Source organism: Carassius carassius, chromosome 28 (genome assembly GCF_963082965.1).
Source record: "Carassius carassius chromosome 28, fCarCar2.1, whole genome shotgun sequence".
Lineage (NCBI taxonomy): Eukaryota > Metazoa > Chordata > Actinopteri > Cypriniformes > Cyprinidae > Carassius > Carassius carassius.
The window spans coordinates 3,203,131-3,230,632 of NC_081782.1; the positions used below are offsets into that span (position 1 = coordinate 3,203,131).

The window sequence follows — 27,502 nt, forward strand, 5'->3', positions numbered from 1 at the left end:
CACAAAAAGAGCCATGACAAACATTTAGTTGTGTTGCGCAGATTCAAAATCCACATCATACTGCATATGAAACATTGTTCTGTTCAGTTATGATTTTGTCACTTCGCTCAACACTTTCAGTTTCATTGAGAACTCTTGTAATGCTGGTTCTGCATGTTAAATCTGCATTTTAGACATGTTTGCTCATTCTTACTAAAAGGATTCATATACAGTAACACAGTTTTAAGACAAATTTTACCCACAGTCGTTGAATAAAGTAAGTCATTTCATAAGAAAGACCACTAAGACAGTCAGAACGAGTCTTTCAAAGTGAAGTAGGCCTGTGTAATTTGCACTGTGTAACAATGCAAAAATTGTTTTCAGACAGGTTTCCATTCTACTTGACATTTCATGCATGCTAAAACAGAGTAACATTGCATAAAATAGCAAATTAATCATCATTACTGTGCAATGAGAAACTGCTCTAAGCTCCATTTTGAGAAACTGATAATATTTTAATGCTATACTATCAGTCTCAGTTAATATGCTCTTGATAAAAGTAGCCAGAAGTAACCGTAAATTCTTGTGAAGACTTTACTGTAAAAATGCTTTTACTGAAAAAGACATAAAACTTACCCATTTTTCCAAATAAATGTATCTTTTTTTCTTTTGAAACACGACTTCCTCATTATCAAATTGTAATATTTAAAACAAAATAAAACAGGATTATGTTGTTTTGCACTCTTCGGGAATATCAACCTATGAATGAATGATGTATAATTGACTCATTTTAACATTGAAAAATTACACACATCACCTATAATAAAACTCACAGACATGTCTTGTCATAAATTAAGGAGGAATATGTCTGTAAAGAATAAAACGTTCAAGTCTTTCAATCTAAAAAGACATTACATGGATGTGAACTACTCTACAATATAGTAACTGGTGTAATAGTTGAACTGCAAACTTACATTCCTGTCTTCATTCATAGTTTACAGACAGATACTTTTCATCTTATTGTTTGTCCATCTGAAAATGAATTTTTTTTTTTAAAAGTTCACTCAGCGTCCAACGTCGCCACCAATTTTCACACGGCTGACATCATTTAAGTGTTGTTTAGTCAAAAGTATATCTGGTTTTAAGAAGGTGGAGGAGCAAAAGTACTTTATTAAACTCCCACTGATGTCCTCTGAAGAAGTCTTGTGATGTACATCAGATCCATCAGTATTTATTGTGCCATTCACACTGTCCCACGCTCATCTCCTCGATGTCCAGGTTCTTCCTGGATTTATAGATGAACTCGCCGATGGCCACGAACACGGAGAGGACGAGTCCGGCTGCCAGCACGATGAAGATTCCTCCGATGTTCTCCACTCCAAGAGCACTGGCCTCTTTACTGTCCTCCTCGGGACAGCCGTTTCCTCGCCACCACTTCTCCTTCATCATGTGCAGCTTCCCCTCCTCCTGTAACTGCAGGATGGCGATGGTCACCTTGTCACGATACGGGGAACCTGAGAGAAACCCAGAGATATTACCTTTAACTAAAACTATAAAAGAAAAGAACAATTTGTGCTAAGAAAATAAACTAAAATAAACACTATATATATATATATATATATATATATATATATATATATATATATATATATATATATATAAAACTTGTTTCAGCAAGTTGCCAAGGTCTGTAATGTTTGCTTAGTTAAACTCAGGGTTATTGTGGTTAACTTAAACTCAATCTAAAATCACAAAAAAGACCAAAATAAATGCTATATAAAATAAAATATAAAAAACTTAATTTTAGCCAGGTTTTTTTTATGCATTTAGCATGACGCTTTTATCCAAAGCCACTTACAGTGCATTCAGGCTAACATTTTTTACCTAACATGTGTTCCCTGGGTATCGAACCCACAACCTTGCGCTGCTAACGCAAAGCTCTACCACTGAGCCACAGGAACACTAGTTGCAACATTTCTGATTTCAATTTAATTTTAATTGATGTACTATAGTGGACAAAATGGAAATAAAATAAATAAAACTATACATACATATATTTATATATATTAATAACTAAAACTACTAAAAATTACAAAAAACACACAACAAAATTATGAATAAAAACACAAAATAATATGATAAAGCATTACAAATTTTCACTGGTCCAAATAATGCTTCCTCCAACTAAAAGATAGAAATGAATAAAATGTAAAACCAATTAACTTGATAAATAACCTTATTAACCAATAATATTTATTAATGATTTATTGGTGAAATTTTACAATAAATTTTCACTTATTAGCATTTGTTTTTATTGCTTAACATGAACTAACAATGAAAAATACTTTTTACCATTTAATAGTCTTCGTTAATGTTCATTTTACATTTAATAATAAAAAAAGCTGTATCATTACTTGAACATTTTGACAAATTTTGCCGGTGTTTAATGTGAGAGTACCAATAGGAGTGCCGACTCCGTAGCCCTTTGAGTCGATGAGTCCTCCGATCTGTGTGAGGTTGCAGTTTCTCTGGCTGATGTACTCGATACTGGTGGACTCCATCAGAAGAGCGTAATCTGTGGTCATCACGCGCTGGATTCCCTCTCTGTTGTTCTTCACCAGCGCCGTGTTCTTCCGGCTGCTCATGAATGCCCACATCTTCTCATAGGTGGAGATCTTTGATTTCTGTGAAAGATATACAGTATAATGGTATTATAGTAGAGCCCATGGGTTTTGATTTCCAAGGAGATGTGTGTGTGTGTGTGTGTATATATATATATGTACACACACACACACACACACACACACACATACACAATGCTGCTTAGGCAGCGTATATATCAAATGAATAAAGGCAAATTTTTATATTAATGCAAGGAGCCACTTAAAGGTCTGTGACGGTGTTTTCCGAAGTTAAAAATGAATTAAAATAATAAAATAACATACAGTACAATAAAATAATACAATATAACATTGCACAACATTAAATAAAAAAATACATTAATAAAATAATACAATATGACATTAAATAAAATCTTAAGTGGTTTATAGTTTTTATAAAATTTCAGTAACACTAATATAAATGACAACAATTGTTAATCATTAAAATATTAGTATATATCTGCAAATTAGTCTAGTTCATTAAACTTTTTAGTTTTTATGATTATACTTATTTTTTACCGTTTTGAATGTTGATGATCTAATTAAGAACTAAGATATGGCTGTATTATATGTTTAAGTATTTTGAAAATGTTATTTTATTAATCAAATTCATAAAGATTCATGAGCATATCTATAGATGACATGTAAACGAAGCTGTTTCTCATAAGGTTGATATACACATTAAGCACAATTAAATCATTATATTGATCACCAGTCAGCATCTAGGACCATAACTATCATTTCATAATCAGAATTAAGAGCCAAAACTATTGTTTTCTGTAAGAGAATATTCACAATCTCCACTCCTAAAAAACATTTGAAATTATTTACAGCCATAATGCAAAAAAAATAAAATAAAAATGAGGATGAACAGTGTTTCTTCTGCCAAAATTTGTGTTATAGCTGTGAATAAATTTACAGTATGCTGATCTATCTACTGGATTTCCTGTGCTCATGTCTTATTTCTGCCATGAAATCCTTCTTTGCTGTGACAGATGTCCTCATAATGCTCTCTTTCTCTATAAGCTGCTTTAATTCGCTTTGTACATGTATTTCCTGCTGGCTGAGGTCCGTGTCCCACTAATCTGTGCGTGTAAAATCGCAGGTTTTGTGTCTGGAGGTGTAACTGTTGTTTGCCCATCAAACCTCAAACCACCTGTCGAAATTCAGTGCCAAATGAATGTATCACAAACCACCCACATATTGCATGAAATCTTAAACAGGCTGATTTTTTGCTTGTACAGATTAATAAAAATACAATATCAAAGCGAGTTGTCTAACCTTAAAGAAAGTCATAGTGGAGCCGTCCCTCACAGCACCATACTCAATCTTGGTCTGTTTGGCCAAATCATCGGCCGAGTCTATGGGCGAATCCATTCGCTCCACAGTGAGGAAGGCGGCCAGGTTAGCCGTGTAGGACGAGATGATGATGAGGGTGAAGAACCACCAGATACCTCCAACAATCCTGGTGGATAAAGCCTTGGGCATCAACTCCGATCCTGACCATGACAAATGTTCAACCAGTTAACAGATGAAATGTTCATCTCTTTTACAATATATAACATAATGTAATATAAAATGCATGAAGAGAACATAATGAAATTGAAAGCACACATTGATATTATTGTCAGAGTTTAATCGAGACATTTTTGTAGATTTCAACACATTTGGTCACCCTAAAATAGGAAACCATGTGTGTTTAATCTCATACCTTGCTGCATAAGAGCTCCAACACCAAACCAAACGCTGTTGATTAATGTGAAGTTGTTCTCAACAACATCTGAATCAGGGTTGCAGGGATGAGGGTTGTACCATTCATACGGGGTGAACCTGTAAAACAGCACCAACACACCAACTTACAAATCAGCACTATGTGGCTGATGCATTTAAAAAAAATAAACTCGGGGCTAAATAAATACACGCTTGCAAGCTGAAAATTCTGAATTATAATTGTACAATTCTTATTAATTTATTTAAATATTTTAAGTTTCCAATAATATTTGATGAGCTCTCACTGACATAATAATGTTGATCATTATCAGTTTATTATTTAGTTGGAATGATAATCAATTTAAACATCTGCTCATGCTACAAATTAAGCTCTACTTACTCAAATGTAATTTATTACATTTCAAATAAAAAAAATTGATGCAAACTGTTGTTATTGTTATTTTATTTACTTTTTTAGCCAAAACATGTTTTGTAACATGTGTAAGTGTAAGCCGAAAAATATAACTTCACTAAAAATTATATTTTAACTGCAAATGTTCAAATAGAAGTATCACAAACCACATATCTGCAGAATTTGAAAAATAAAGACACATTTGCATTTGCATTAAAAATTAGCTAGCTAAGACTGTGTTTATGAGCTATTACTGCTGAGCAGTAAAACAGGGGATAATGAACCACAATCCAAGAGGACATCAGAAGTATGAAACCGGTCCAATGATATGGATTTTACCTGGCAATGACAAACAGCACACAGCTGACCCCGAGGCAGGCCAGCAGCACATACATCCAGATGTCCGGAGAGAGTGGGTTCAGGAAGGAGAAGACGCCTGGATTGGTGCCATTGGGTTTGTGGTAGAGAATAGAGATACCCAGAGTCATGAAGGGCTTGGAAAAATCGATGACTTTCTCTCGCACGTAAGTGATGGTGAGCGGCGCCACGGCCAAATCTGCCACCTGTTATGAAGCCAGTGAGAATGAATTCATGCAAACCTTCTTGTGTCTTTAAGACCATTTGAAATGATTGACAGATGACCAACAAAACTCTTAATCATTAGACTTACATGATCGATCAGCTCTCTGACCATGCCGTTCCACTCTCCTTTGTCATTCTGAGCTCCGTATTTCCCATCGGACACCAGCTTGACTTCATAGGAAAAGCCCAGGATGTTGGACAACTCCTTTAGGAGATCCAAACAGTAGCCTTCAAACCGGTCGTTCCCATACAGAGGCTTATCTGACTTCTTGTACATCACATATGGGTTTTCCTGCAGGGTCAAAATTACTGTTAGTTACAGGTGGATGGTCTTGTTGATGCTCTGCATTGGTTGATTCCTACCAGGATTGTGGTGACGATGAGCGTGCGGTTGGTCATGGAGTCAGTGACGTTGGTGTTTTTGTCTTTGTTGCTGTCTGTCAGGTTAAGGCCTGTGTTTGAGTTCCACACACCGATCTAAACAGATGCAGAACCACATGAGCAAACAGTTTTATTAGTGTTTATTCTACAGGACAGACTAAGGGAATAATAAACCCAAACATTTTTCATTTACTCATCCTCATGTTGTCATGAGTTAAATGACATGAGAATGAATAAAAGATGACACACTTTTTCTTTACATATTTACCAAAGAGAATTTTTCATGTCAGTGGTTTAAAACAGTGATGTTGGTAACTAAAGAGATAGAACAACAGATAGAACGATAGAAAGAGAGAGAGCGACAGACAGACATATACAAACCTGATTCCAAAAAAGTTGGGACACCGTACAAATTGTGAGTAAAAAAGGAATGGAATAATTTACAAATCTCATAAACTTATATTTTATTCACAATATAATATAGATAACATATCAAATGTTGAAAGTGAGACATTTTGAAATGTCATGCCAAATATTGGCTCATTTTGGATTTCATGAGAGCTACACATTCCAAAAAGTTGGGACAGGTAGCAATTAGAGGCCGGAAAAGTTAAATGTACATATAAGGAACTGCTGGAGGACCAATTTGCAACTTATTAGATCAATTGGCAACATGATTGGGTATAAAAAGAGCCTATCAGAGTGGCAGTGTCTCTCAGAAGTCAAGATGGGCAGAGGATCACCAATTCCCCCAATGTTGCGGCATAAAATAGTTTTTTCAGAGAAAAAAGTTTCTCAGAGAAAAATTGCAAAGAGTTTGATGTTATCATCATCTACAGTGCATAATATCATCCAAAGATTTAGAGAATCTGGAACAATCTCTGTGTAAGGGTCAAGGCCGGAAAACCATACTGGATGCCAAGGCTCATTTAAAAAGGACTGTGGCAAAGTGGAAAACTGTTCTGTGGTCAGACGAATCAAAATCTGAAGTTCTTTTTGGAAAACTGGGACACCATGCCATCCAGACTAAAGAAGACAAGGTCAACCCAAGTTGTTATCAGCGCTCAGTTCAGAGGCCTGCATCTCTGATGGTATGGGGTTACATGAGTGTGTGTTGCATGAGCAGCTTACACATCTGAAAGGCACCATCAATGCTGAAAGGTATATCCAAGTTCTTGAACAACATATGCTCCCATCCAGACGTCGTATCTTTCAGGGAAAACCTTGCATTTTCCAACATGACAATGCCAGGACACATACTGCATCAATTACAACATCATGGCTGCGTAGAAGAAGGATCCGGGTACTGAAATGGCCAGCCTGCAGTCCAGATCTTTTATCCATAAAAAACATTTGGTGCATCATAAAGAGGAAGATGCGACAAAGAAGACCTAAGACAGTTGAGCAACTAGAAACCTGTATTAGACAAGAATGGGACAACATTCCTATTCCTAAACTTGAGCAACTTGTCTCCTCAGTCCCCAGACGTTTGCAGACTGTTATAAAAAGAAGAGCGGATGCCACACAGTGGTAAACATGGCCTTGTCCCAACTTTTTTGAGATGTGTTGATGCCATAAAACTTAAAATCCACTTATTTTTCCCTTAAAATGATACATTTTCTCAGTTTAAACATTTGATGTCATCTATGTTCTATTCTGAATAAAATATTGAAATTTGAAACTTCCACATCATTGCATTCTGTTTTTATTCCCAATTTGTACAGTGTCCCAACTTTTTTGGAATTGGATTTGTAGATAGATAGATAGATAGATAGATAGATAGATAGATAGATAGATAGACAGACAGACAGACAGACAGACAGACAGACAGATAGATAGATAGATAGATAGATAGATAGATAGATAGATAGATAGATAGATAGACAGACAGACAGACAGACAGACAGACAGACAGACAGACAGACAGACAGACAGACAGACAGACAGACAGACAGATAGATAGATAGATAGATAGATAGATAGATAGATAGATAGATAGATAGATAGATAGATAGATAGATAGATAGATAGATAGATGTACAAAAATTACACACTTCAGCTTTGGAACTTTAAGTCTAATAGAGTCAATAAAAAAGAAAAAAGGATTAAGGGAAAAGGGGAATAAATACAAGTACATTATCTAAAAGAAAACACATCTAAAAAGCCTTAAAACTGCTGAAAACTGACTGTATTTTAAGTAATCTACCACATGTATTAATGTGCAAAGCAAGTGCTCCAATGCATGTAAATCCACTAAAAGACGACGCAAGCAGTCACTGCTCAGAGATGCTCTGTGAGTGTTTTTGTGCTGCGCAGTCGCTTCATTCACTGTGCTACCTCGCCTCTATCTGACAGCTGTTGTCATGGGCAGCGTTGTAAAATGTGCTTTAAGAGAGTCCTCAAATTGAGCGCTTGCCTTGTGATTAGTGCTCATAAACAGATTTTTTATAAAATTAGCTCTCTGAATTGTTGACTCTATGATTGATGTGCTATTTCATAAATTGATGCAAAGCTCTAAGTTGCTTTATGTAACATTTGGTTTAGAGCCACCTCTGAGAGTTTGACAGCGTTAGAAAAGGAAATAAATTAAGTTTATTTAATGCAATTATAAATAAGTGGTAAAACTAAGTATAATCCATAACTGAGCCTTGAACTTCCCAACATGAGAGTTTATAAGACATCAATAACATCTAGGAACCAGCACAAGAGGTATTTAGCAGGTTGAGGGTCATAAATGGAAAAAGTACCATGGTAATACTATGTTTTTTAGGAAATAACATAGTATCATTCAGTACCATGGTATGTTTTGTAAGGAGAAAAGGGACTCAATTGTCACATTTCTGACATTCGATACAAACCTTCTTCCATACTTTGTTAAAACGACCACTTTCCATAAACTGCTTGTGAAAAGAAAAGAAAAATTTGACATGTATGACAGATATCAGTTTGGACAAATGCTGCCCAAGCAAGTGGGATTATTTTCTGGTTTTACCTTTTCCATGCCGTCCTCTTTCAGACTGATGATGTCGAGGTCGAAGTCTTTCCTCAGGCCGTCTGTCTTGTTTACCATGATCTGTCCAGTCAGTCCGTTCAACTGAGCCTACAAGAAGAGAAGAGATCTGATTTCATTCAGTTCAGATTAAGGGTGTTGTAATAAAGACCGAGATGATAAAACTCTGATTAAGTCTCACTTTAAAGGCCAGATGCAGCATTATCATCGTCATCATCATCATTAGCTGAGAATGTGTTTTTGGCTCATGCTTAGCCCAGTGTTTCCAACCTTTACTTGATGCATTAGCTTACACACACATTGTTATGTGTTCTGGGAGGCTTTCTGCCATTATTTTAATAATACAGTGAAGTGCAGACAGGAAAGTAAAAGTGAGAGAAGAAAGAGACTGTGACATAACTCAGACTCAATCCTGGGAACCCATGAACCAACACAATTACAAATATTTATTGTTTATATTATATTGTATTATTAAGGGAATGTATATAAGGATGGTGAATCATTATTTTATCATAAAAAAATACTTTATTCTTTTCTACTCTTATAATTCTATTTTTTTATTATTTTGAAATAAATGAATTAATTTTATATATATATATATAATAACTTATTTATTTCTAAAAAAATCACTTTTTAGTTTCAGTATCTTGAGCATAAGGCTTTTTGTGCACTGTTGAATTGAACTGTAAACTTTCCACCTTATAACTTTCCCAAAGACATTTTTAGAGGTAAAGTATATCTAGCTTTCAGGTTGAGAATGCAGACTATTCACACACACACACACAAACACACACACACACACACACACACACAAAAACACACACATGTGTGTGTGTGTGTGTGTGTGTGTGTGTATATACATATATATATATATATATATATATATATATATATATATATATATATATATATATATATATATATATATATATATATATATATATATATATATAAATATTATACTAGATATATATTAGATATTTCATCTAATATGTTTGATTGGGTTGTCTTTGTCAACAGCACTGTGTGTGTGTGTGTGTGTGTGTGTGTGTGTACATATACATACAGTATATAAAGTATGTATATACACTGCCTCATTCTCAACAGAAGTGCCCAGAGCAATAGATCAAGTCAGTTCTGTAAGGAGTTGTTAGTAAATGGACTCTATAATCAAGTTCATGGAGTGAATATGAGAGGTCTGAAGCCAAATGGAGCGACTGATCTATCCAACACATGACTCAGTGGATCTTTTATCCAGAACATGTTTATTTATGAGGATGCAGTGCTCATATGGTCAACAGACGTTCAAGTCTCGTGTGCAAATCCAATGGATTATTTCTTTAATTTGCGGTTCTTTAAGAATTAAAATGGAGTGGATAGCATTCATAATCTTTACATACAGTAGTGGAGCTTGGACTGAATTCATATACTCATATAGGTCAGATGACCTTTGTCCAGATTTGTTCTAGTCATTATTTTCTAGTATAAATCTCACTTGATCCTTCATTCTCTATCACGCCAGAACCAGCAAGTCTTAATGTAGACTGCATTAACTGTCCAATTAATGCCTCACTAACCATAGTTTAACCATGGTATTTCCAGTAAAACTGTGAGAAAAGAACATGGTTAATTTTCTTAAAAGGTTTGTATACAGTAGAAAAAAAACAAAGAAATTAGACACATAGTATGTGTATAATTGTTTTTTGTTTGTTTGTTTTTTTATTAATATTAGTGTACTGCCTTAATGATTTGATGTTTTGTACAGTCAATAAAAAAAGAAAAAGAAAAGAAAAAGATACTCAATGTGCACTCTGAAACCCCTGTCTGTATCAAATGATTTGTGTTCTAAAGTCCTGATCTAAATTAAATGATTTGCAAACCTGCTCCGAAGTCCCGAACCTAAATCAAATGATTCACGATAAATGATCCAGTTGGAGCCCTTAGAAACAGTGAATCTGACCTTTTTCACATTTCTGGGTTTCTCAGCAGCGGAAGTTAGGTTTAACGTTGTCATTTGGGTCCATTCGGTAACAATACCTATCAGCAAAAATGACATGCTTCACCTTTAAATGAACACAGACCCACTGTAATGAGTTCACATCACTAATTCAGCTAGAGCCATTACGCTCTCGTCCAACACACATTCATCCTCAGACTGCAATGCCAACATACTGACTCAACAATACCTCCTCCAACACAGAAAGCTCTGTCAAGAACAGAAGTTATCATTGGGAGAGAGAGACTGTCCACACATAAATCATCTGCAGCTCTTTAGAAGTGGCTTGAAACACTTTCCAGAGAAGTGAGCAGTGATGCATTAAGACTAAACAGACTGAACTCTATTAGAGTTCAGAAGCATCTGACACAGTTTAAAGATTATAAATGATAATTCGGCCATCATTTACTCATTCCAAACATACATGATGAGTAAATGATGATCTGTGGGTGTTTTGGACGAGGGTTCAAACAGGTGCATTACCTCTCTGAGCATGCTGATGAATCGTGAGCCGAAGCGCCAGGGTTTGTGTCGGTGACACTGCAGTGAGCTGACGGTGACCTGAGACGCTCGCTGGGACGCAGCTGCCACCATATACACAGCGTCATACATCAGCGCTGCTTCAGTCTGCGGCACACAGAGAATGAGCCATTACTCATCAAACTAGACCACATGAATCTGTTCACATAATGACATGACTCACTTAATTCTGAATCAAACTATGGGTTTAAAAGAACTTCATATTCAGTAATTTTATCAATTTGACTGTATTGATGATCAGATACGAAAAAAACTGTATAATGACAATGTTGTCTTCTCTGGAGCTGCCTTATAGCTTCATCCAATTTGTTTCAGAATAGATTAACTTTGCACAGTTATTGAACTGTAGACTGTAAACTGTAGAGCTGCTTTATAACTGAACTGAACTTGTATCATAATTGAACGTTGCAATATTGATATATACAAAGTATTCAACTATGTTAAATCAAGACTGAACTTAATTGAATCGGGTTCATTTTATAACTGATCAACTGACATTAGCTGAATAATAACAATGTTTTCTTTACACATGAATTTAACTTGTTTTATAATTGATGAACTTTGCAGTTAATGAACTGAACTCAATCAACACTCAACGGATTCAGCTGAATAATGAGACTTTTTTTCTGTAAAGCTGCTTTACATTTGAATCGAGTTTCATAACTTTGTTACTCTTACACTGTTATTGAACTAAACTGAATTAACACTTAACCAAACTGAGCTAAATAATGACACCATTGTATCCTGTACAACAGCTGAAACTTAATTTATTTCATAATTGATGACTTTTGCAACATTAATGCTGTTTGCTGTTTTTAATCTGTTCTGTATAAAGTACTATTTTAATAAAGTTGATGACTTGATCAATGCACAGTAAGACAGCATATACAGTATAGACACTCCAATTAAAGAGTAGTTTTGTCTTTTGGTCAAGTACTATGACATAACTATGTTTCTTAGACATGTACCGTACCATGGTAAAATCATGCTATCCACTAAAATACCTTGGAGTGCTATCATATCTTCATATATATGAATCATTCAGTATCATCATATATATACTGTACTGCACTGTATATGGTTCTAAGAACAACCTTTAACATACATAGAACCATTGAATTCCACAAAAGGTAATTTATAGTGGAAAAATGTTCTTTAGATTATAAAAAATTTCTTCACATTAAGAAAAAAAAAATCTTCTAAGAACTGCTCACTGAAAGGTTCTTTAGAGAACCAAAAATGGTTCTTCTATGGCATCTCTGTAAAAACCCCTTTGTAACGTTTAGACAATACATAGAGAGAGAGTGGACAGACTGTCATCATTCCGTCCAGCAGGCCGGTCTCAGGTTTGGGGGGAGCCTGCAGTCGCTCCATGGACCATTTCTCCACCACTGACGCCACACGAGGATTGTCGATGTTGAGCAGACGGAAACCTGTCATGTTCACGCCGCTGTATCGGTACGGCTCCAGGTCCAGCGAAAACAGATCCTGAAGTGTGTCATACAGTTACTGTACATCAATACATGAAGTGCATTTAACAATGCATTCCTTTTCTTAAAATGCGGCTTGGTTTCTAGCTTTAGAGCGTGGTAAGGATGACATATTTTTGTAGGCCTAAACCCAGAAACGAGATTTTAGGAGTTATGCTTTTAACATTCTGAAGTTAATGAGTTTCTCGAAAATGCCTAAAATACGGTCTGTGTTGAACACAAGCTCAAGATATTTTCAACTTTTATTCTATGACATAAAATACCTCAGCAAATACAACTTGAGATTTAAAAAAAAATTATATAAATATATTTGTCTTTAAAAGGAAAAAGCCTCATTGTGTTTATAACGGCAAAATATACTAATTCTAATTTTTTGTAAAACCTTGTTTGACCATGGTGTAGTTTCTGTATAGTCTACATTTAGCTTTTTACTTATAGCAGTTGCATTAAGGCTTCAGGATTCATAATAGTTGTTAAAATTATCATGATAAAAAAAAAAGAAAAAAGGAAAGAATCTTAAACTTTCGTTGGTCCAAGAGCTTATTTTCTGCAATAATCCAAAAGGCAATGGAAAAATAATAATGGGTTTTTGTTGAGTGATGGGAATTTCCAGATTGGCCTACAAAACTATATATAATTTCTGCAGTACTTTATTGACTAGAAACAAAATGCACATCAGCAGAACCAACCTATTAAAATTTTTAATCAAAACAATAACGGAACCAAAGAAAAACTCCATGTATGGAACTCACCAGAGTGGTAAAGAAGAAATGGTAATATTCAGTCATCATGCCCATAGACAAGAGCTTCAGCAGAAAGAGAGAGAGAAGTTAAACCTCCATCTCCACCAGCATCCTCCATTCAAACAGATATTACATCACTCATATTATGAACAAATAACCCACAGATATCATTTTCACATCATTTGTGATTATTCTTTTCCTCATTCCCAATGTTAGGTTGAGTAAAGGATCTGCTGTAACAGGAAGCATGCGGATGGGACAATGGGAATGGGACAATCAAAAGCATCACAACTGATGGGGATTTATTTTAGGGATTAGTAGGTTTTTTTATTGCTGTAATCCTGTTTAGTACCTCGGTTTAAATTCAAAACTAAATTGGAATTTAAAAGGGAATCTCAATTAAGTTCGGTCCTGGTGTATAACCTGTTTGAGGACGTCTGCTGCGGTCTGGTACGAGCAGTCAAAGATGACACAAAACTCTTTCCCCTTCTTCATTTCTTTAAGAAGCGGCCGAGCATCTTTACTTCCCGTCGGTAACTGTCGGATTTTGATCTTGATGCTGTAGCGAGACGGAGCCTTGATCAACTCCTGAAGACGAATTAGCCCTAAACATATCACAGGCAAAATCAGCAAATATTAGAGAAACAAACTTGTAGGTTTTGTAAAGAAATTAATAATTTTATTTAGCAAATGTGACAGTTAAGATGCATAATTTTAGAAAACTTCACAGAAGTGCGGTTCTTTTGAACTTTCTAGTCATTAAATAGTCCTGAAATAAAATGTATCATGGTTTCAACAAAAATATGAAGCAGCACAACTGTTTTCAGCACTGAAATGATAAGAAATCAGCATATTAGAATGATTTCTGAAGATCATGTGACACTGAAGACTGAAAATTCAGCTTTGATCAAAGGAATAAACATTTTAAAAAACATTCAAATAGAAAACAGTTATATTATTTTAATAATATTTCACACTATTGTTGATTTTACTGAATTTTTTATAAAATAAATGCATACTTGGTAAGCAGAAGAGACGTCTTTAAAAAAAAAATTACAGTAATGTGGAGTGTTAAATGAGTCAATCAAGTTCTGCTTTGACTCAGATTTAGCACATAACATTTGAATCATGATTTTCAGCTTTAATTCAAATATTCATCATCTGAAATAAAAGAGGAAAACTTATCTGTTTTCCGAGCAGGAAATTAGGGTGTTTTTAATATTTTTCAGCCCTTACAAAATACACACAGATAATCATATCCTAATCTTTTTAATAATGAAGAAAAGTCATTTCAGCAAACAAATCCCAGATCTGATCTCGAAGTCAATATTTAGCACACCAGTTTCCACAAAAATGTCAAATTCAAAGCCCAAATGTGAATTATGGATATTTTTTATAAAGCATTGAGATCCTAGCAACCATCAGACACTCACGGGATGGTTGATAATTACGGTATATACAGTACACAATAATATGATGATGATAAATGTACAGATCTAATTCCTGCACACATGGAAAAGTTCCATATAATTCCATTTAATTTTATCACTGCTGAGGCCATTACATATGTGTGTGTGTTTCCTGTGTTCCAACTCATGCAAATATCTGTCTCATCTGTGTCTGTTTTATATCTAAGCAATGAATGAGAAATTTCTGGGCAATAAAAATCACCTGTTGCGTCCTCGTACACCACCGTCACTGCTTTCCACTTGTAGAACTGCACGATGTCGAGCACGGCGCGGCTGATGGAGGCGTAGTCTGGGTACAGGTTGATGTAGAAACTGTCCTTGTTGTCCACAGACGGGTGTTTCCAGCGGGTCTGGATGTGGGGAACCTCCAGAGCATTGCAGATGGACTGAACCGCACTCACTGAAGAACTGTGGGACGGCCCGAACACAGCAGCTACACCGAGAGCCAGCTGATCACAGGCTGCCATTGAGAAAAGAACATCAGTCACTTTATTAACCAACTTAAAATACAGTCTCTTAAGTATGCCATTCATGGGTTTGTTTCTCCCAAAAGTGTAAACATTGAGCCTTTCAGGCACCATTAAAACATGTGTCCATCATTTATCTTTTATTTTTCTAGGAAGGTCCCATTGTGATTGAATGAAATCTCTTCTTCAAGGAAGTCATGCCCAAGATGACCGTACAGAGGTTTCACATAAATGTAAAAAACTAAATTAACTACGACCAAAGCAAAACAGTAATCATAAATCAACAGCATAATTAAAACAACAACACGGCTCATTCATTAAATGCAGCAATGATTTTTTTTTAAATATTCAAAGAAGGAGTTGCTAATTAGAGTAATAATTTGAAACAGGCAAGGAGAATAGTAAGAGAAAGCTGGTTGTCCATGTTCTGAAAACACCCCAGGCACTTCTAATTGATGACCTGGTGGGATCTGATAAAGAATCATAAATTTCTTTTTTCCTTTTTTATTCAAAATACAAAATAACAGAATTGCAAGATGTAAGCTCAGAATTCAGAGAAAAAAAGAATTGTGACATATAAACTTGGAACTGCAAGAAAAAAAAAGTTTAATTCACAATTCTGACATTTTCTCAAAAAAAATCTAAATGATCTTTTCAAATGTTTTATTCCATGGTGAAAACAGGTTTTATTACATAAAAACAAACTAAAAGGACACTAAAATAAATTTGTTGTTGAAACAGTCTTCACAATTTTTTTTTTTCAAAGATTGACTAAACATTACATTTTAAAACAGAAAAACTGAAGAGTATTTCCTGGTAAAACATATCCCAATAATATTTGTTCTAAAAATATTCTTCTAAAAAATATATTTTTTTTTTACAGTGTATATAATCATGTAAGTTTTGGTACTGTGCTTTAAATGGTAAAGCGAAACACTAGCAATGCCGAAGTCATTGGTTCAATTCCCAGGGAACGCATGAACTGATCTATGCGTGTAATGGATAAAAGAGTCTGCCAGTGTGTACATGTAAGAATCAAACCTCGTCTGGAGGCCTCGAAGCTGTCGAACAGGTTGATTCTCTGGATGTCGTAGGTGAGGGTGGTGTTGGGCATTAAAGTCCTGTTTCTGTTAATGTTGGTTACAGCAAATTTGAAGGCAAGTTCTTCCACGCTAATCGGTTCATTCTCAAGAGTCTCGAAAATCCCACCTGCACAGAAAGAGTTCAAAACAACATTTTGGTCAAACAGTTAGTCCCAAGAGTCTGAAGCTGATGTGCTGCTCAAAGAGAACAGTGTTTGATAGCATCACAGTGCTTACTACAGAATAAAAAAATTAAATCTGTGACTTTTTGAGACTTTTTTTTTACTCAGAAATTTAAATCTCGCAATTATAAATCTTGATCTTAAAGTTATAGAGTTATATACTGAAAAGTCAGACTTTTTTTCAGAATTGTGAGCTCATCTCTTGCAGGTTTTTCATTGAAAAATCTAAACTGTGAAAAAAGTCAGAAGTGCAAGATATAAACTCACAATCGAGAGTTTATCTCAAAATACTGATTTATAAACTTTCAAGTCAAACTTTTTTCCTCAGAAATGCACGTTTATGTGTCGAAATCATCAATTGCAAGATATAAACTCAGCATTCTGAGGAAAACAAAGGCTTTGGTATAATTCATAGGAACAGGATTCTCTTTAGGATCTTAACTTTCTACTAGATAACAAATGACACTAAATGGACTTTTGAGATCTGAACAATGACACAAATGTCTCTAGACTTTTAATGCATGTCACCTCTTGAGATTTTTCAGTCATATTTTTTTCAAGAAAAGATGTCTCTAAAATGTGCTTAGAAGTTACAATAGAAATATATATATATATATATATATATATATATAATGGGATATTCTAGATATGTAGTTAGTAGTTAACTGAGTTTGTGTTTCATGTATACTGTATGTAAAATTTATTGTTTAACATATATGATGTTTGATCAAAATAGTTGTTGTTTTGTTCTCTACCAATTATATCAAATCAGCACATCGTTCTTTCAGATGTGTTTTTTATAAATGACAACACTGGAACAATCAGCGATTGGCTGCGAGCACCTGGAAAAACAATCTTAACAGGATTTTTGGAGAGATTGTGATTGATGTTGTAAGAGATGAGAGGTAAAGAACGAGAGGGCAAGGCCTCCCTCTGGGCTCTGATTGTGAATGACCTCCATCCAGCGGTGTTGGTGCACCTTTCATGCTCACACTGAGAGAGCCTCAAATCCAGCCCTATAAACACCAGGGTTAATTACGGTTAGCAAACCACACCGCATCGGAGCCGCTCTTTTCCGTGGGAATATTTCATTCTCACAGGACGGAGAAAAATACAGACTTTCTCGGTGGTAACTCAAGGTAATGACATTTCACTGCGTCTGCTCGAGCAGAACCACTTATGTGAAAAGGGCATGAAAATTAAATATGTACTAAAGCTTCAGATGTTTAAAACATTCCTGTGGAACGGCTCGAATTCATTTCAACGGTGTTGGCCGCTTCATCGTTCCACTTGTGTCTCTTTTTTTTTTTTCTTGATTTAATGATGTCTTACGATATGCTGCATAAACTAATTAAAGTATATATTTGTTTATAAAGCTATTCATGTATTTTTCTCCTATGACTTCTGAGTTTAGATCTCACAAATAAAAATAAAATACAAAATACAAAAGAGAATTGCTACTTTGTATCTCACAATTCCAACTTTTTTCACATTACAAAATCACTTCCTGCAATTCTGAAACAAAAAGTCACCTTTTACCTTATTATATTTTTTTATCCTGTTGTAGAAACAAGTTTCAGTAGTAACATTTTCCATAGTAAAATACATTTGAGAATACATTATATCTTACTTAAATATGAATATAAAATATGTTATCATAATTTAAATTGTTCACAAATTAATAATAAAAATAGGCTTTTTACAATTTTACACCATTTTTTTCTTATTAGAGTTGCTTCAATACCTGCCAATCTCTGGTGAAATCAACTGAGAAGTGCTGTTTATGACATATAGAGTCTCTTTCTATTTAGTGTTCTCAAAATAAGTCGCTTATGATGTTCCGTTTCAGTTAGGATGCTGACTTAGAAGTCTGCTGCCTATTTAGGCAGTATACAGCAAGTAAGCTCACTGCGTTTTTGAACAAAGCCATAGAATACATGGCAGATATTAAGCCCAATCTGACTTTATTACATTTAAAATAGATGATACAAGGTGAGAAATCCATCACTATGAGCCCTTAATAGAAGAGAAAGTAAAGTACAGCAACCTCAAACTCTCACATTGATTCTTAGAATATTAATGTGGAGCAGCTCTGCAACAATAACATTCATTTTTTCATTCCTTTAAATGCTATTAAATAAGAGCTGTTTCTCTCTCAGGCAGCGAGAAAGTCAACCATGAGGGGGTCCTGATCTGCTTGTTGCCAGGTTACTGGTTAAGGCACCTGGTTTACGCAGATGTGTGTAAAGTCACTGATGTCTTCAGAAACAAATGCATTGTTAAGGTTCACAGGGCTGCAGAGTCAATGCCTCACATGGCCCAACAAAATTGCTTTTTTGACTTACTGAAATAAACAGCATACTTTACATTCAATGATATATGAATATAGTAAATATTCACTACTTTAGTATACTATTATACTTTACAGTACTGGATCCGTAGCATTCTGAAACCACGAGTGCAGCCTAAAGTTGACATTAATTTATCTTTGAAATTAAAGTGTAATATCAAATCTCAACGCCAAGCATTACCGGATTATTTACTCTGCAGAAGCTAATCCACGTCTGTAAACACACTGCATGCTCTATTTTGATATTAACTACCTAACACTGTGGTTAATGGTGAATCCACTGGTACTGTAAGTGACCAGTTTCCACAAGCCTCTCCATGTAAAGCTCTCTGTTTGGGTTTACCAGCATGGAGTCGCTGTTGACATGAGCTTCCTGCTGACTCTCCCAAATAATCAAGAAACCCCACCGGCCCAACAAACTCCTAGCAATCAACCTGGAATCATCATCAGCAAAATATCATGTGCTAACTCGCTTATAGACTCAAATATTTATATAAATTTTAATTATAAAATTTTAATTATAAAAATTATAATTTTAATTATAAAATTAAACACATTAGTGCACAATTTTCCACACCACAATCAGTCAAGCTCATATCACCAGCAAACTTACACTCATTTACATCCTTCTCTTCACTCTCTGAGGCAGGAGTCTCAAAACTCATCCTTTCTAATCACCCTACTTCTTGCCCGCTTGATCCTATTCCATCTCATCTCCTTCAAGCCATTTCTCCTGCAGTTGTACCTGCTGCACTCACTCACATCATCAACACATCCCTCCACACTGGTGTTTTTCCCTCATCATTTAGACAGGCACGTATAACTCCACTACTTAAGAAACCCAACCTCAACCCATCTCTTTTAGAGAACTACAGACCAGTTTCCCTTCTTCCTTTTATTGCAAAAACACTTGAACGAGCTGTGTTCAACCAAGTCTCTAAATTTCTCACAAACAACAACCTCCTTGACAGCAACCAATCTGGCTTCAGAAGTGGGCATTCAACTGAGTCGGCCTTGCTCTCAGTTGTTGAAGCTCTAAGACTGGCAAGAGCAGAATCCAAATCTTCAGTACTTATCCTGCTTGATCTGTCCGCTGCTTTTGACACAGTTAACCACCAGATCCTCCTATCAACCCTACTGGCAAAAGGCATCTCAGGAACCACACTTCAATGGTTTGAGTCTTACCTATCAGATAGGTCCTTCAAAGTATCTTGGAGTGAGGTGTCCAAGTCACAACATCTAACTACTGGGGTGCCTCAGGTCTCAGTTCTTGGACCACTTCTCTTCTCTGTCTACATGGCATCATTAGGTTCTGTCATTCAGAAACATGGCTTTTCATACCACTGCTATGCTGATGACACTCAACTCTTCCTCTCATTCCATCCTGATGATCCGACGGTAGCTATTCGCATCTCAGCTTGTCTAACAGACATTTCTTCCTGGATGATGGACCATCACCTTCAACTCAACCTTGCCAAGACAGAACCGCTTGTGATTCCAGCAAACCCATCGTTTCATCACAATTTCACCATCAAGTTAGGCACATCGACCATAACTCCTTCAAAAACAGCTAGAAGCCTTGGAGTTATGATTGATGATCAGCTGACTTTCTCAGACCACATTGCTAAAACTGTCCGATCCTGCAGATTTGCTTTATTCAACATCAAGAAGATCAAGCCCTTTCTCTCTGAACATGCTGCACAACTCCTTGTTCAAGCTCTTGTTCTGTCCAGGCTGGACTATTGCAATGCCCTTGTCTTCCAGCCAATTCTATCAAACCGTTACAATTAATTCAGAACGCGGCAGCAAGAATAATTTTTAATGAGCCAAAAAGAATACATGTAACACCTCTGTTTATCAATTTGCACTGGCTTCCAATAGCTGCTCACATTAAATTCAATGCATTGGTGTTTTCCTACAAAACTACCACTGGCTCTGCACCCATTTACCTAAATTTGTTACTTCAGACTTATGTGCCCTCTAGAAGCTTGCATTCTGCAGGTGAACGTCGCTTGATTGTGCCATCCCAAAGAAGCACAAAGTCACTTTTACGGACTTTTAAATTAAATGTTCCCTCCTGGTGGAATGACCCTCCCAACTCAATCCGAGCAGCTGAGTCCTTAGCTATCTTCAAGAATCGGCTTAAAACACATCTCTTCCATCTTTATTTGACCCTCTAACTTTAACACTAACTATTTTAATTCTATTCTTTAACAAAAATCTAACTACCTTTCTAATCTTTTTGTAGTCTATTTTCTTTTCATTAATTATGCAATTGTATGTGTGTGTGTGTATGTGTAAAGACCTCTAACACTAGCTTGCCCTCTTCTTTTTTTATTCTATCTGTTTTCTTTATATTATATTATTTAAAATCCCATGCTACGTGTACTGTGTTAACCTAACTGAGACTTGTTATAGCACTTATATATCATTGCTCTTTTTGTTGTTTTTGATTGCTTCCACTGTCCTCATCTGTAAGTCGCTTTGGATAAAAGCGTCTGCTAAATGAATAAATGTAAATATTTAAACCTAAATTTAAGATTTATGTATTTCAATTGCATAAAAAATGTCCATCCATTTGGATTACACAGTTTTAACACAAACTAACAAACTTAATGTGATGCTTATTTGTCAGTCATTCATACTCTTAATGAAACAGGTACGATTTTTGCACTCAAAAACAAATCAAGCAATTGTTTATTAACTACTTGCATTTATTCAGTTTTATTTAAATAATCAAGTTTTCAAAATGCATTTATTCTGATTTCATAAAATCAAAGTTGATATGTATGAGAATAAAATAAATTGTATTTATTTATGATAAACTTAAATACCTGGTTATTGTACTGGTATTTGATTCAAATATTTTAAGTCAATCTTTTTCTATATTAATCCTCAATATTGAAATTAAATTAAATGTAATTAAATTTCAATAACATTTATTTTGAATTACATTTAATTATTTTATGATAATCAGTTTTAATTACATTTTATTTTTCAGTTTCATTTTGCAATATTTCTAAGTCTTTCCTTTCTCTAGCTCTTCTGTTCATTCTTTTGGTTATTTGGTAAAAGCTTTTTTTCTTTTTAACCCTCAAAACGGTATTTTATATGTTAAGATGAAACAACTTTGTAGTCACTTAAAATCTGCTGAAATAAACTAAATTCAGTTTGAATTGCATTTAAATAATGGCTTTGTGTATTTTTTTTTTATTCAGCTTTCCTTTCTCAAACTCTCCTGTTCTTGTGAGGCTCTCGTTTATTTACAAATACCAGAGGTCATCTCAAGGATCTCAATCAAATCCTAATCCGACATTTGCGTATAGGGCAAATATCACTCAAAGGCAGCAATGCATTACGGGAGCAAATCACAGCTCTGATGAAAATAAGGCTGAGCAGCCAAGCAAGAAACATTGAACATGCCAGATTCCTCCAACATCCTCACCTTCATGTGACTTCCAGCAGAGATGTAGCAGTGCAAATGAGGACTGCTTTTCATTAGAGAAGCGTTCCACTATTCTGACCTGCTTCGCTGGAAACCGATGTTCAGATTACAGCGGTTTCTGATGAGTTTTGCTGTTTTTAAGTTCAGAGAGCAGACGCATATGAACGTGAAGAGAGTTTTTATCATTCAAAACACTGAGCTTCGTACAGAGAGAAATTAAAAGATGGGCTGACCTGCTGACCTGTTACATGCAAATTAGAAATTTGAGAAAGAACTGGGCGCAATTTCAGCGAAAGAAATACTAGATGAAGCTTAAACACTCAAATCATCACCATGCATGAAGTTCAAAGTCGGTTTGCACCTCATTGGCAGACGTGTCTCCAGCTCTGACATCATTGCAGGGGCTTTTGGGTAATGAAATGCTAATCAAATGAAGGCATCAATTAAAAGTGTGACTTTGACAAATTGCACAATTCGCTGTGAAGCGGAATAAATCGGAATGAACTGATTTCAGGCTCTGGGTTCGTCATGTTTGTGTGTCACACTGAAGACCTTGGTTTGTCTTTGAGACTGACTCAAACTCCATTAAGACCAACAAAATATTTATGATTTTCAGCATCATTCCTCCAGTTTTCAGTGTCACGTGATCTTCAGAAATCATTCTAATATGCTTATTTGCTGCTCAAGACACATTTCTGGTTATTATAAATGTTGAAAACAGTTGTGCTGCTTCATATTTTTGTGGAAACCGTCATACACTACCAGAGAGAGAAAATAAATTAATACTTTTATTCAGTAAGAATGCAATCTATTTCAAATAAATGCATCTCTTTTCAAAATTTATCAGAGAATCTTGAAAAATAAAATGTATCAGATGCCACAAAAATATTAAGCAGCAAAAATGTTTTCAACACTGAAAATAATAAAAACCTGATAATAATAAATTAATGACTGAGGACCCATATTATTTGTCAATAACTGAGCAAATCATCATATTAGAATGATTTCTGAAGATCATGTGACACTGAAGACTGGAGGAATGATGCTGAAAATACAGCTGCGCATCACAGAAATTCATTTTTTTAATTAATTATTTAAATAAAATGTTTAATTGTAATATTATTTCACAATATTACTGTTTTTATTGTGTTTCCAATCAGTAAATGCAACCTTGGTGAGCGTAAGAGACTTCTATTAGACTGAATCATAAAAAAGTAACCCTTGCAAAACCCCTTTGACTATCAGGGTAGGTTTGAACTAATCTATTTTTAATCAAATATCCTAAGAAGCAGAGGTCTGGTGAAACCCATCCTTATTGTCCTCTAATCTGTGTCATATAATCGTGACACTGTGCCAGTTAAAGTGATAGAGAGCTGCTGCTGTGAGAGTTGTGCGGAGAGATGGAGCTCACTGAGATGTGAGTGAACCGCTAAAGAATCTGAGCACAAAGATGCAGTTGTTTCCTCCATTCATTCAACATCCCACAATCCCACATCACTGGAATACAGCCAGTGTGTGTGTGTGTGTGTGTGTGTGTGTGTGTGTGTGTGTGTGTGTGTGTGTGTGTGTGTGTGTGTGTGTGTGTGTGTGTGTGTGCGTGCGTGTGTGCGTGTGTGTGTGCGCGTTTGATGAGTATGAGACTCTGTCTTTGTTCTGGGTACGATCGCTCTAGAACTGGCCAAAAAAATTGTTTGTTTTTATGCTTATAATCGTTTTAATTAAAATACATTTAAAAAAATCTTATTTATGACTGTTTTGAGTGAAATAACAGCATCTGATTCATCTGATCATGCACATCATGGTGATGCTTTACATACAGTAATTTATAGGTGGAAGTGTATACTGTATTGTATAAGTGTGAGTAAATAAGTAATTATATTTTGCAACAAGGGAACTGCGCCTATATTTTAAGACCATAAAATAGGGCACTTTTCATTTCGACATAATTTTCATGAAACACACATAATATAATATTTTATATTTGTTATTATAAAACATATTTTAAAAAATATGTATAAATCCTTTTAACCCCCTATATAATTATTATAATAATGCAAATAAATGTATATATTATAAAATATACTATATATATTTTGTATTAATTTATAATATATGTGTGCATATATACATTGAAATACACTGAAGTCATAAAATTCATCTTTTCACACCATAAACTGTAGACAGCATCTCACTGTTAATGCTCTACATTTCTCAATCAAACTGCTAAACTCATGCATCCTCACAGTGTTGTGAAGGGTTTTTCTGGACGCTGGGCATCAGTCCTCACTCTGAGGGTCTCTGAGCAGAAAGCAGATTAGCTCCAGCTCGTTTAACATGCTTAACGGGGACGATTTTCCAGTATCACCCAGCTACTGCGTTTCTAACCAGTAAAAGCTAAGAGGACTAATTGAAACATCAGCCATATGGAGCAGATTTAATGTCTGCAGAGAAACAAAGATTAAATTTGACCTCAAACCAGGAGAAATTATACAGACGGATTAAACACACAAAGAACATTATGAAAATGCCTCAAAGAGAATTATTAACCGCCTCTGATGCCAATCAGTCTACCTGTTATTTAACATGACTTCACTGTTAACACCTAAACTATGTTGTAAACAATGCCACACAATTGTATCATGAGCATCACCAAACATATGACATTCATGTCTGAAGTGCATTGAATTAGAAACCTCATTAAACCCACAACAGATCATAAGAAACTGCTAACAGATGTTTGACCTCTGCATTTCATCATATCTGTTCATGCGTTATCTCGAAAGACCTCAAGACTGATAAATCAGGATTAGAGGGAATGGACATCAATGTTACCTCATGCAAAACCATTTTCAAAGACATGCAAACACAGACTAATGACTTAGGTTGAGAAGTCAGGTTGAATGATATTCTGTTAGATAGGATGGTGGCCAAGATCAAATTGGGCCAATGTGAGGATAAGACTCGACTGTGATTCCAGCAGATACATCTGGTTTACTATCCAACAAGAGTTGCACTCACCAGTGTCAGCCACATGCTTTACACAACAACAGATTGTTAAAATTATTTTCTAATAAGAAAAACCAAATGCAATCCAAAAGTTAACCAAAAGGCACCACAATTATTTTTTTTATCAAGAAAAACTTACTTAGGTTGCACCAAATGTCTGAATGTCATAAGAAAATATCAAATTGCATCTGTAGAAAATGAACCAAAATCTTCTTCATCAGTGTTACTCACTGTCAATCAACTGGTGCTTTGATGATTTTAAGTGGATTTATCAAGTCAGTTCTTTTCATATTCACACAGGTGTCGTTATAGCCATTGTTTTATTAAAAATATACTAAAAACATTTGGTATACAGTTTGCTTTTTTAACCTTCATTCATAAATTGCTGGTAAATTTCACAAATTATTAAAGGGAAACGACAACAACACATTAAATGTAATGACATTTTTAAAGCAGAAAGACTACTTAAATACTCCAATAATCTTTTTTTTTATTTACAAAAAAAAAAAAATAATAATAAAAAATTACAGATTACATCTTTTTTTTCTTTCTTTTTTATGTGCTTATGCGCATACTTTAAAATAAATGTAACTTATTTTGATATTAAATATAATAAAATGCCATCCAGACATTTTTAAGTGACTGCAGCTACTTCTCCAAAATTATTTTTTTATCGAACAGAAGTGAGCATATTTTTTAGGCATGTGACACTTAGCAACAAAACCTGAAGAAGTTGATTTCTAGTTTGTTATCAAATGCAGTGACATTCAGACTAATTTTAAGAGTTTGAAGCCACCAAATAAGGCAAAACAAACAACAAATGCTTCTAGAAATGTAAATAAAAGCACACAGCTGTTATTAATTAACAGAGGTTTTCTCACTCACCGATCCTCAAGACCTGCTGTGCGCTGAGGCTGACTTCTGCCATCAGACACAGCAGGATGAAGCTCACACCTGTCCCCTTCAGCATGCTGCACCTGCAGGAGGAACATTCAACATCCATCTCCTGCTTCTGTTTGTATCCATTCGGGAATAGTTTCCATCCGAGCAGCATCTTTCCACTCACTCGTAGGCTACTGGTGGGAGTCACCCATCCTCACATCCATAGGTGCTAACTGGGCATCACTTTCCAGAATAAGTCACCGTGGATGAGCATCCCTCCCGCGGTGCTCTCAGGACACACCGGTACCGAGAGACCGAGAGCGCGCGCACGGGCTCAACCGAGCGCAGACATGGGTCCCTCGTGAAGATTAACTTCAAAGCTGGCAGCAGTCGACCTCGACAACGTCTTTGCTCTTTGGTACAGCGAGGAAATGATTAAATCTTGTGCCGGGGATCTGATGCAAACACGCATCTGCCAGAGGATTAAACAACCGATTATCCGTCACTCGCTGAAGACACCTCACCCAACAGCAGTTTGACCTAGTTTTAATTAAAAATCATTCTTAACATAAAAAAAGTCAAAGAATCCGTGCATGTCAGGAGAGAATTGCGCGGAGGCATCAGTGAGAAGTTTGTGTGTGAGGCAATGCAGGAGATTTGATTCATTCCAATGACTCGAATATTATAAACTAGTTCTGTTAAAATGATTCGACTCGGTTTTGGAATAGCGTTCTACGCTTCTATTTCTGCTAAATAAAGACAAATAAAGCAGAAATAGATTTATGAGAGCACTGTTCCGAACTCAGAGTCTAGTGTGTTTTGAGTGAGTCATCGAGTCGTCACTCAACCGATTTGTTTGAGCGAGTCGATCGCGTATGAATCGATTCGTGTTATTCTCAATTCAACTGTAGCCTATCTGTCAGTGTACCTGCCTACTTCGAGAAGTAGCCTATCATATATTTATTTTATATGCTTTTATATGGTACCTACTTTGACAACATACTTGACTATGATTTGCAAAATATTTTTTGTTGTCATTTTATATTTCTTTATAGTGTAACAGAAGGAAAAATCTCTGTAAAATAATTCCAGTGCAATTTATCATTTATAAAATGT

General features: G+C 35.3%; 2 protein-coding genes across 4 annotated transcripts in view; one reads left to right on the forward strand and one right to left on the reverse strand.

Moving 5' to 3' along the window:
* The window catches only part of LOC132107724 (phenylalanine--tRNA ligase beta subunit-like), a 297,726-nt gene that overhangs the window by 136,952 nt on the left and 133,272 nt on the right, over positions 1-27,502 (forward strand). The gene's annotated exons all lie outside the window — the stretch shown is intronic.
* Positions 383-27,158, reverse strand: LOC132107720 (glutamate receptor ionotropic, kainate 1). Of its 3 annotated transcripts, XM_059513881.1 has the most exons (17): positions 26,571-27,158; positions 26,390-26,481; positions 16,481-16,648; positions 15,175-15,432; positions 13,927-14,108; positions 13,513-13,566; positions 12,585-12,758; positions 11,214-11,357; positions 8,717-8,824; positions 8,583-8,621; positions 5,707-5,820; positions 5,432-5,635; positions 5,101-5,324; positions 4,351-4,469; positions 3,921-4,138; positions 2,438-2,663; positions 383-1,493 (listed from the first exon to the last, which is right to left on the reverse strand). In XM_059513881.1, exons 2-17 carry the CDS (start codon positions 26,472-26,474, stop codon positions 1,204-1,206), a joined length of 2,607 nt encoding a protein of 868 aa, XP_059369864.1. In that variant the 5' UTR covers positions 26,475-26,481; positions 26,571-27,158; the 3' UTR covers positions 383-1,203. The 3 variants fall into 3 exon arrangements, with proteins under 3 accessions (XP_059369864.1, XP_059369862.1, XP_059369863.1); XM_059513879.1 differs by having other exon boundaries at positions 26,390-27,158; XM_059513880.1 differs by lacking the exon at positions 8,583-8,621 and having other exon boundaries at positions 26,390-27,158.